This window comes from Primulina eburnea, chromosome 6, assembly GCF_022965805.1.
Source record: "Primulina eburnea isolate SZY01 chromosome 6, ASM2296580v1, whole genome shotgun sequence".
NCBI lineage: Eukaryota > Viridiplantae > Streptophyta > Magnoliopsida > Lamiales > Gesneriaceae > Primulina > Primulina eburnea.
In genome coordinates, this window is record NC_133106.1 from 23,853,786 (window position 1) to 23,866,862 (window position 13,077).

The window sequence follows — 13,077 nt, forward strand, 5'->3', positions numbered from 1 at the left end:
CGCTCAATCTTTTTAATTCAATTCAATCCTAAATAATTCTATTTCAATCCTAAATAATTGCAAACATCTTGGAATATAATTCAACACTCCATAATTCTCTAATTCAATAATCTCGGTTTAAAATAATATCATTTCTATAATCTCGGACCTTACACAAATGATGGTGTTAACCTTTTTTCTGAAGTTCTTTTACTAGAACTTCGTCGTTGTTCTATGTTCTGAAGTTTTGTTCGAATATCCTTTATTATTCCAAGAATTTCTTCTTGGTTTTCAAGGATTTTTACTACATTTTGTGGTACATAATATATCATATTGCCCTAATTCTGTACTGTCTTTTGAATCTTTTTAAGATTTTCGGAGATTTTAGAGGAATTCGGTACTATTGCTGAAAACATGTTATTTAGAATCATAAGTTTACCTTAGGATTCTGATAAGTTCCTTCTTGATATCTAACCTTAGTTAGATCTTAATGCTTCGAATATTCCAATGATTTGGAATATATCCTGTAAATACTAAATCTTGAACCTGGGTTCGGATTCATATTAATCGAGAAAATTTACCTCCTCAAATATTTAATTATTTCATAATAATAAATTTGTATGTTTGAAATAATTTTACCTAGGCTCTGATACCATTTTTTCAGGGAAAACAATAATTGAAATTAATAAGGTTATTTTTTTCAATTTTTATTTTGAGGGAGTTTGGACAAAGTTTTTTAGGTATTGAGAGTTAGGATAAATAAAAGTTTGGGTTTGGGGATTTATCACCAAATTTCCCATAATATAATATAATATTTAGCAATATTTTTTCTACCTTTTTACTAATATATCTCTATTTAATTTAAAGTTTTGTAATTAAATGAATATTATAAATAACGTAAAATTATAAAATTGTTATTCGGACGGAAGTAGTACTATATTTTGTTTTGTCCAATTTTACGACCAAACTACCAGGCCACACCACATTCAAACGCAACTCAGATTGAAACGAAGACAGGATCCACGTGAAGTCAGCTTCCGCATCGATTTCTCCGAGGTCCGCAGTTTGCCACCCACACTCTGTTCAATTTTGCGAATAATTTTGGACCCATGTAGTTGATTGTGGAAACTTCGAAATTGTTGACACATCGTGAATCTTGAAGCTAAAAATTGGAAATTTAAATGTTTCCGTCATGAATCGAATTGGGTTTAAGCACGAGGTGTGCATCACTAGATTTCTTGTGTAATTGAGTAGTCTTTTATAGTGAAATTGGAGCATTTTATTGTTGGTCTTGAGCAAAAGTTCGTATAGTTGCTACGTTGATGGAATAATAATTCATTTATCTGTACAAATTCGAGGGAGGATTAGGTAGTTGTGTTTGTCTTCTAATAATCTTAACCTTTCATGGAAGCTGGACGGTAAAAGTTGTTGGTGCTTGCTTTTCTCAAATTACGAAAGTGGTATATTTTGTTGAACATCCGATTCCTGATTTTGATATAAACTGAATTTATTTCTCGTGGGAGATGGAAGTAGTTTGGTTGTGATAGGTTCAGGGGGGACAAAGTGCGCGTTGTAGGTGTTTGATGATTGTATCCCTTTTGTCTATGGAATTTGCTGCAATATCAAACTCGAATCCTCGACTGTCCTTGGATTGGGGAATGAATATTTGACATTGTGAAATATTACTCGAAGTGACTACAGGATGGGGCACATAGTTATTTTATCCAAACTTTATGCAACAACTGATTGTATGTGGAAATTGAGAACGAATGCTGTGTTTAACATAAGTGTTTTCAATTTTGTTTTGTATGTGATGATTCAAAGGTAGAAAGTCTATGAAAGCTACTGGTTTTATAAGCCGTTCTCTGGTAATTGTGTTTTACATAGGTATGACGTATGGGTTTTGTGGGTGGTTATGTGCTGCATATTTGGATACATAGAAAGGCCATATTACTGTAAAAAAAATTGTTTCGAAGAGAGTATGTCAGTATAAGTATTTTGTTAGTGAAATGAAACTCTTCTTGTTGTTTGTCATTCGGTTTTGGTGAATCAGCTTTGTAGGAATTCCAAAACTGCTTATTACTAGTGTCCCAATTTTATACTACAGTACTACGTATAAATTTGGTTAATCCAACATCATGCTCACATCTCTTTGTTTCTTTTTCGATAAAGGTGGCCTAACATAGTTTCTTAGCTTCTGTGAATATGTGCTCTGTTTGGTGCTTGAAGCTAACCTATAGGTGGTTTTGCCCGTTCCTTCTAGAGTTTGCTTGTGAGACATCAGTTTGCTTGCATGTGAGACATATTTTTCTCTTGTTTGTGAATTATGATCTTATTCTCTTTCTTCAGCTTGCCGTTAAATTTCTTTTGCATTTTGTCACTATGATCAGAATTTTACAATGCACAAATTTTATGTTTTCTTCTTCTGATAACTGCATGTCCATTTGCTTCCGCTGTTCCTAGTTATGCATAGATTGAAAGGGAAAAACCATATTTTTGAAGGAATATAGTGGACAAAACTTACTTGTGGGATAATATCAAGTACTAGATTGCACTTTGAGCAAATATCACACACTTATATTTTTTTCACTGTTCTAAAAATCAGCCAAGGCAGTCGCCTAGGCGGCGGCCGACCTCCTAGAAAAAGTGCTAGTCGGGCTGCCTAGGTGGTTAGGGCTTTTTTTATTTTTTCCCAATTTTTTTTTAAAGTTTTTTGTTCTTTTAATTTAATGTAATTTTTTTATAGGCTCTTAACCAAATTCCAACAAGAAATGTGATTTGCAGGCTTTTCCCAACACATCAAACTTCATCTTCTTCTACGATCTAAAGTGAATTTCATGAGAATGATTTTCCATCCAAGGATGAGAAAATCACAATGATGATATTGAATTAATTTAAACAATGATTTAATATCCTAAAATTAAAAACTTCATCTTATTTTTTATCAGTCATTCTCTCCCGACCTATATCAAACAATGATTTAATATCTTAAAATAAAAATAAAATAAAAGATATTAATATATAATGTTACTAAATATTATAAAAATACTTTACAAAAACCACCTAGCGCCTAGGTAACTGTTAGCCTACTCCTTGCCGCATTTTGGAACACAGATTTTTCTAATTTAGCAACAGTTTACTTTGTTGGTTTCTAGTTGTTGGTTAGGAATAGTGCTGAATTATGCTCGGATTCTCATTCGCCGCACCAGTTTTTTTGTTCTTTCAAGAAAATTACAGTTATTCATCCAATGTGATTTAAACTCAAGACTTGTTTTTTGGAAAACCAATAAATAACTTTTATCATTGGATTGTGATCGTTGTTATCCTATGAAAAACACTTGCTCCCTACTCACCAATGAAGAAAACTTTTTTGTTCATGGTCTCCTCTATTCTTCTTGATCAAATGGAAGAGAATTGGGCATTTAAAGATACACCAAAAGTACAATGATGTAATTCTATTATTGTTGAAGCAGCATTATGGACCAATGTGCTGCATATACAGGCAATCACACATGATTGCGGACAAATTGTGGGATCCCTTCCATTTCTGTACAAACAATGGTTTCTTGAAAAGATGAATTTGCACCAAGTTAGTTAAACTCTTTTTTTCGTAAATTACGAGATAATCTGTTTTAGAAGTCTAAAATCCCCTCTCTCCTTGCCTTGTCCTCTTCAATAACTAGCATTGCTTTTTTCTGTGTTTGAAAACCATGTTCACAAACACACACACACACACATATAATCCATTTGACCTCATTGATATTGGTATTTCGTCTTCATTATGTTTCTTTTTGTTATTTTACTTCGTTGGAAGGCATTAAAAACCGGCTCTATGCAGGTGACACTACCATTACAAATGAATATTCCACAGCTAAGTAAGGATGCACATGATGAAAGCCCTCATGATATCCACGCCTCAACAACAACCAAAGGGAATTCCACAACTGTGGATGAATTCAAATATGGATTCCCATTTCATGGCTTGTCAAGCATCTCATATAAATGGTGGGGGAGCAAACTCAATTGTGGCGACAGCCAACAAAGTCAAATTCCAGATACCAAGGAAACACGGCAACTACCTAAAAGCTCAGCGGATGCTGCTGCTAATTCATCATCAGTAGATGTAAAAATGTCGGAAGTCAAGGCAAGCTTAACAGATGTGGATTCTCAGTGGACAAGTTCGCTCACAGCTTTGAGGAAGAGAGCCGTCGAAGATGGTCGAAAATCATTAAAACTTGGAGTTTACAAAGGATATGGTGTGAAAAACCTTGATAGGGCCCAAAAAATGGCGCTTGTCCAGATATTCGGATCACCATTGCCTGGTGGTTGGGAAAATCAGCTTCAGGTGCTTTCAAGTTTTTCAAGATGATCTCCCTATGATTTCGGGCAGTAGTTCCATTGTGCCTGGTGGAACCATGTAATATTCATATACCAATTCAATGGTCTACTGCTGATAGTTCTTTGATGTTGGTTGCTAACTGTGTACAAAATTCTACTGAACCAAACTAATCAATCGAATCAAGATTTTCAGTTTTGATTATTTTTTGCAAAAGTAATGCACCAAATTCTTTACAGACACATGCACATGCATCCACATATATATCACCGTGTGTACAGAATAAATATGGTTTTAATTTTTTGAACTTATTTTTACGTTTTTTTTAATATTACTTAAAGTCACTTCCCCAAGCCGCTTTTAATAAAAAAGATAAATACGTTGCTAAATTAAAATTATGCACTAAAGAATTTCTTAATTGTGCTTAATATATATCATGTGAGATAATCTCACAGATTTATGTTCGGTCGATCCGGTTCATATCTACAGTGAAAACTAATAATGTAGACATAAAAAATATTTTTATGGCTCAAGAGAACTGCTACTACTTAAATAATAATTCACCCAAGTGTAGGTTGTCTGCAAGTAATATATTTCGTAAGTACGAGATCGATCCACAGAGAGGTTATTTTTAGTTTAAATTTATTAATTTATAGATTACCAAATACAAGAATGAAGTTAACAAATTATAAATTTTGTCAAGGCTTGAGGATTTATTCTTGGTTTATGTAACATTGTTTAACTAAAAGTAAAACAAAGGAAACCACCATAATATAATGGTTCCAAGAAAATTAAAACACACACATAATATAATATAGTTCTCATTATAGAAAATATCGAATTAACCGATATTTTATATATGGTACCTATGATTATAGTTATAACTATATAAATATATAATTGCATAAAGTAAATGTTAAATTAAATCATTATATTTCATTTAGAACAACCGGCAGAGCCACGCTATTGCCTAAATGAAATATATTGATTTAATAAGTTAGTTGCGGTAAAGTAAAAGTTAATTGCGGAAAATAAAAGTTAGTTGCGATAAAGTAAAAGTTAGATGCAGGAAAGTAAAAGTTAGTTGCGATAAAGTAAAAGTTAGATTGTTAGTATTAAATCATAATATTTCATTTAGAACAACCGGCAGAGCCACGCTATCGTCTAAATAAAATATTTTGATATTATTATATAAATATATATACCTCTATATATATATAATATAACAATAATAATAAGTGATGAAATATTTATTGTATCAAAATTAAACAATAAATCAAGATAACCACTTCAATGGTATCAAGCTTTTGATGTAAATTGATAACAAGAAATAATTCATTTTTATACCTACAATGAAAATAAGTTAGCTAAATGAAAAGAAATAAAGAAAGAATATACAAAATATAAACAATCTTACTTCACCAAGAATGCATCGTCTTCACCTTGACATAATAGATTTAGCTTGCCATGAATTTACTTTTAATCAACACTAAAATATCACTCATAGTTGAGAAAATGAAAAAAAATTTATTGGAACTTAGAACTTTGATACACACTCACACTATATTTTACAATGAGATAGAATGATTCTCAAGCTAGCACAAGGCCTCTATTTATATGCCAAATGAGAGAAAGGGTCAAAAATTCTATTAATGCCATGTAGTTGTAATAGTATTCTTTGTCTGCCTCAACTCCAATTCCATGTCTCTTCTTTCAATGCCTTGTTCCACGACTTTTCTCACCACTTTGACTCTGATTAAGGCCACAAACAGTGTGGGGAATTTTGTGTAGATGAGTTTGGCCACTTGATTCACCTCATTTGGATAAATATTGAAATAGTTATGAATTTTTTACTAAATAATGGTCATAGTAAAAGTAAATGTGTCCTCCTTTTGATCTTTGCACAATTTGATCATCTTAATGAGCCTTTTTAGGCAATCATGTCTTCTGCAAAGTTGTAGATAACTTCTCAAGGATTCCAACCATGTTTGAGTCACCTCCATTTGACTTTTCTAGCTTGAGTTATCATTATTTTACCAACACGTAAAAAAACCTGAAAATAAAACAAATTTAGTAAGACATTTAAATATAAACAAACAATACTAAAATAACATAATTTATAATTTTAATGAAACTTAAAATTTTAAAATACAGGTTTTAACATATAATAAATTATTAATTTTAAGTTTCATCACACCCCCACACTATCTTATTACTAGTCCCTTAGTAATAAAATTTATCGGAAAGTCACAACCTAGATTCTTTATTCCTTTTATATATTCAAATACAAACATATTCATTTTAAAAACAAACTCATATACCGATTTATATATATATATATATATATATATATATATATATATATATACTTTTCATTTAATACAATAATATATAATTTGATGTGTTTTTATTCTTATTTTCACATAATAACAATATATATGATTAATAAATTTCTAAATTTATTTATAATAATATAGTCAAAAAGATAATTCACGCCACCCACCATAACATGTACAATATCAAGAATATTTTTGTAAAAGCCTCAACTCCATATATTCTTTCAGGTCAAAATATTTTATGAATAGCTAGTTTTCACTCATGGAGTTGGAATGAATATTAACTCTCATTGAAAAAGGCTAAGTATTAAAGCAGACAATTAAATAAACTAATATTGAAAACAAAATAGGAAAATTTACAAAGAATAAAATCCCCTTTCTTTTCTTTTTTTTTCTTTTTTTCTACTTTTTTTTCAATAAATATTTTTTTTAGGGGAATTATATTCTTGTAATTAACCATTTTTTAATAATCAATAAAAGTTTATTAATTGTTTTCTCATATCTCACCACTTACTCACAAAAGATGTGTGAGTATATATTATACTTTTACAAAAAATTCTTTCAATTATACATGTTAACAACCATACAAATCATATCTTTTAACTATATTCTTATAAAAATTTTAGAAATTATTTTATTTGAAAACACACACACAAATATATACATATATGTAAATAAATAAACACATCTATTATATATTTTATATTAATTGATCAAAATATATATGTATATAAATTGGTACATATGAAAACTAATTTTTCTTGTAGTCTGTAATTTGAATATAATGAATATTAAAATCTAGTGTATTGTGATTTTCCGATAATTATTAACTAATGCGTCTCAGGTGCATTTTACTGACACCTTACTCGACATTGAACTAAAAAGTATTATTATTATTACTACATATTTTTATTTTTATATAAAAAAAACTAAGAAGAGAAGAAGAAGAAGAAGAAGAAATTATTCATACCTTAAAAAAAAACATTAAAAACATACCGTTGAATCGCAAGTTTAGCATCACATGAATTTTCTTTTCTTACTCTTGGATGTTGGCCAATTAAGTTGAGATAAGAATGGATCTGGTTCATGACTAAATCCTTGCAGTAAATCAATAAGTTCACCTTCACTTGTAGCAGAAACTAACATCTTTCGCGAAGCTAATGAAATAAATCCATGTTCCACAACATCATCAAGAAACGATAACAATTTATCATAATAATTGTTAACATTTAACAAACCAATTGGCTTATTGTGGATATTTAATTGTGCCCAACAAACAGTATGAAATATTTCTTCCAAAGTACCGAAACCTCCTGGTAAAGCAATGAAAGCATCTGAATGTTCAATCATTTGAGTAATTCTTTCATACATGTTGTCCACTTTCATTTCTTCTCCTATTGTTGGTCCTGTAAGATTGGCTAAGGTAATCGGAATAATGCCTAAGACTTCACTTCCACCTGCATGCGCAGCTTTTGCAACTTTTCCCATGAGGCCAACTTCACCACCACCATATACCAAATGAATCTTGTTTTTAGCAAGTGCTATTCCAAGCTTTTCTGCTACTTCTTCATAAATTGAATCTTTTCCTGCACTAGATCCACAAAATACACAAATATTTTTTATTTTACTTACCGTGGACGTTGACATGTTGAGAAATATGTTTTCTGTAATTGTTAGATCATAGCATATGAATTTATAAGCGTAACATGCCAAAAGTCAATATTTGAACATGAAATTATTATTATTAAAAAAAATAAAAATGACAAAATTAAAACAAATATATACAGCGTAGTTGTGATTGTGGCTCACATCTTCCTCTGATTTTACGTTCAGTAACGGCTTCAACGCCTTCTATGAGTCGAGGATATGCTTCCCATCCAATTTTCTTATAAATTGGCAAACATGGTCTTTTAACGTCAGATTCCCAAGACGAGATAGTATATATATATTTACTTATCTAAATAGACATGCGTTACTACAGTAGGATTTTTGTAAGGCTGATTCCACCGTCCATATTGATATTCCTCATGTTGAAATTGCCACCATAGTTTAAGAAGTTCATTTTGCACGTATCCACTAGAATGCGTATCAAGAACCTCTAGAAAATTATCCAAAGGCTCTTTACTCAGACCATTCTTAATGAATAAAATTTTATCTTCTCTATTCATTGACGTCATTCCAACATTTTTGCATTTCCCATTACAAGTCCACCTTGCACATTTATAACATCTACCTATACGTTTAGCTCTTCGCTTTTTAGCATATGTGCTTTTACCAAATCCTGACATATGTCTTATTATTATTTCACTTGCTTCCCCAACCAATCGGACTTTTGCTTCAATTATCAAACGGACATCACTCGGTATGCCATATGACATCATCAACCTTAGCCGCTCACATCTAGCTTTATAAATTTTCTTCAACGCATTATCAGGTAAACAAGCAAAATATTTACGAAGATTCATAATACACGCATCCATATTATTATTATTATATTATTATATTATATATTATATTATATTATTATTATATATATATATATATATATATATATATATATATATATTTCAATTATTTTGGGAAAACTGAAGAAACCGACTTAGACAGTCACGGAGTACCGTTATCCGCCACTTAACCGGGAAATGAACTAGAATCTGCAAAAACAAAATGAAAATATCAACAACTATTGTGGATCATATAAAGGCATAAACTCATCATTAAGAATTTCATTTTCTATAAAAGGCTTAAGTCTTTGCCCATTAACTTTAAACACATCATTAATTTTGGGATTTTCAATATCAACAGCATCATGAGGATAAACAAATTTGACTATAAATGGTCCTGACCACCTCGATCTTAGTTTACCTGGAAATAAATGCAAACGAGAATTATAAAGTAAAACTTTTTGTCCAATTTCAAATGACTTTCTCATAATATTTTTATCATGAAAGGCTTTTGTTTTATCTTTATAAATCTTTGAATTTTCATATGCATCATTTCTTAATTATTCAAGTTCATTTATTTGCAATTTTCTTAATTTAGATGCATCATCTAAATTAATATTAAATGCTTTAATTGCCCAATAAGCTTTATGTTCAAGTTCAACCGGTAAATGACAATGCTTGCCAAAAACTAACCTATATGGTGACATTCCTAATGATGTTTTAAATGCATTTCTATATGCCCTTAATGCATCAGTTAATCTTAAAGACCAATCTTTTCGATTTGGATTAACTATTTTTTCTAAAATTTGTTTTATTTCTCTATTTGCAAGTTCAACTTGACCATTACTTTGAGGATGATATGGGGTAGAAACTTTATGTGTAATGCCATATTTTCTTAATAAAGAAGAAAATGATTTATTTATAAAATGACTTCCCCCATCACTAATTATTGCCCTAGGTATTCCAAATCGACTAAAAATATTTTCTTTTAAAAATTTTATAACAACTTTATGATCATTAGTTCTACATGCAATCGCTTCAATCCATTTTGAAACATAATCAACAGCGACTAAAATGTACGTATATCCAAAAGATAATGGAAATGGACCCATAAAATCTATCCCCCAACTATCAAATATTTCAATAATTATGATTGGATTTAAAGGCATCATGTTTCGTTTTGAAATTGATCCCATCTTCTGATAATTTTCACAAGATTTGCAAAATAAATGCGTATCTTTGAATAAAGACGACCAATAAAATCCACATTGTAAGATTTTTGTAGCTGTTTTATTGGATGAAAAATGACCTCCACATGCTTCAGAATGACAAAATTTAATAACATTACTTACTTCATTGTCGGGTATGCATCGTCGAAAAATTTGGTCAGGACAATACTTAATAAGTAAGGATCATCCCAATAAATTTTTTAACTTCTATCAAGAATTTATTCTTATCCTGTGAATTCCAATGAGAAGGCCTTTTATTTGTCACAAGAAAATTTACAATGTTAGCAAACCATGGCATAATAGTAGCATAAAACAACTGATCATCTGGAAAATTTTCATTTATTGGTATTTCATTATGAGATGATTCAGTCATTATTCTAGATAAATGATCGGCTACAACATTTTCTTTTCCTTTTTTATCTTTAATTATAATATCAAATTCTTGTAACAATAAAATCCACCGTATTAATCTTGGCTTAGCATCTTGTTTATTTGATAAATATTTTATGGCAGAATGATCGGTGTAAACAATAGTAGTAGAACCAATTAAATAAGATCGACACTTATCTAATGCAAATACTACTGAAAGTAATTCTTTTTCAGTAGTTGAATAATTTATTTGGGCACTATTTAAGGTTCTATACTAGCATAATAGATTGCATAAGGTTTTCCTTCTTTTCTTTGTCCTAACACAGCTCCTATAGCATAATCACTTGCATCACACATTAATTCAAATGGTAAAGACCAATCTGGAGGTTGTAAAATAGGTGATGTAATTAAAAGATTAATTATTTTGTTAAAAGCATTTTCACATTTTTGAGTCCATTCGAATTGTGTATCTTTTGTTAAAAGATTTGACATTGGTTTAGATATTATGCTGAAATTTTTTATAAACCTTCTATAAAATCATGCATGACCCAAAAATGATCGAACTTCTTTGACTGTTTTTGGTGATGTTAAATTAGAAATAACATCAACTTTGGCTTTATCAACTTCAATTCCTTTTTCAGATATCACATGTCCTAAGACAATCCCAGATTTAACCATATAATGACAATTTTCCAATTTAAAACAAGATTTTTTTCTTCACATCTTTTTAATACTTTTTCTAGATTTTTAAGACAATTTTCAAATGAGTTTCCAAAAACAGTTATATCATCCATAAAAACTTCTACAAATTCTTCAATCATATCACTGAAAATACTTAACATGCATCTTTGAAAAGTAGCTAGAGCATTACATAAACCAAATGGCATTCTTTTAAATGCAAAAGTTCCGAAAGGACAAGTGAAAGTTGTTTTTTCTTGATCTTCTAATGATATAGGTATTGATAATACCCCGAATACCTATCAAGAAAACAATAATAAGAATTTCCTGCTACTTTTTCTAAAATTTGATCTAAAAATGGTAGTGAGAAATGATCTTTTCTAGTTGCATCATTTAATTTTCTATAATCAATACACATACGCCAACTAGATGGAATCCTAGTTTGTAATAACTCTCCTTTTTCATTTTTTATAACAGTGATGCCTGACTTTTTAGGTACTACTTGTGTTGGACTTACCCATTTACTATCTGAGATTGGATAGATAATTCCAGCGTCTAATAGTTTTAATACTTCATTCTTAACAACTTCTTTCATATGTGGATTTAACCTTCTTTGCGGTTGTTGATACGTTTTAGCATTTTCTTCCAAGTGAATTTTATGTGTACAAATTAAATGATTCATACCTTTTATATCTTTCAAAGTACCATCCAATTGCATTTTTATATTTTTTAAGTAATTGAATTAAATCTTCTTATTGATTTGGTAGAAGAGTGGAAGAAATTACAACAGGAAATGTTTTATTTTGACCAAGAAATACATATTTCAATTCTAATGGTAAAGCTTTTAATTCAAGTTTTGTATTATCATCTTCTTTAAAATTATTTTCAGACTCCAAACTTTCTACTGAAAAACTTCACATTGTTGATTTAAGTTTTCTTCTTGTATATTTTCTTCCACAATTGTTTGAATTTCATTATCATCTTCATTTTCATTTTCATTAATATTTAGTTGTTTACATAAATTAAACACATTAAGTTCTAGAGTCATATTTCCAAAAGACAATTTCATTATTCCATTTCGACAATTAATTAAAGCATTTGAAGTTGCTAGAAATGGTTGTCCCAATATTACTAGGAATTTCATTATGTACTTCTATTGGTTGTGTATCTAAAACAATAAAATCTACAGGATATATGAATTTATCAACTTGAACCAACACATCTTCTACAATACCTCTAGGTATTTTGATTGACCTATCCGCCAGTAAGAGAGTAACAGAAGTGGGTTTTAATTCTCCTAAATTAAGTTTTTCATAAACTGAATAAGGAAGTAAATTCACACTTGCTCCCAAATCCAACAAAGCTTTTTTAATTTTATTTTCTCCAATAATACATGAAATTGTTGGACAACCAGGATCTTTATATTTTAAACTAGAATTGTTTTGAAGAATAGAACTTACTTGTTCAGCCAAGAATGCTTTCTTCTTCACATGCAATTTTTTCTTCACAGTACATAAGTCTTTTAAAAATTTTGCATAGGAAGGTACTTGTTTAATAACATCTAATAATGAAATATTTATCTTTACTTGTTTAAAAACTTCATAGATATCAGAATCACTTTTTTGTTTTTTATAATTTGTTAATGCATGAGGAAATGGTGGAGGTTTATTTGAGTCATTTACTATTTTAGATGATTTATCATTCAC

General features: G+C 29.8%; 1 protein-coding gene across 1 annotated transcript; it reads left to right on the forward strand.

Moving 5' to 3' along the window:
• Nucleotides 1-916: 916 nt before the first annotated feature.
• Nucleotides 917-4,516, forward strand: LOC140833922 (uncharacterized). The gene is made up of 3 exons (XM_073198446.1): nt 917-1,035; nt 3,482-3,568; nt 3,818-4,516. The coding sequence occupies exons 2-3, from the start codon at nt 3,554-3,556 to the stop codon at nt 4,346-4,348; spliced, it is 546 nt and encodes a 181-aa protein (XP_073054547.1). The 5' UTR covers nt 917-1,035; nt 3,482-3,553; the 3' UTR covers nt 4,349-4,516.
• Nucleotides 4,517-13,077: the final 8,561 nt, after the last annotated feature.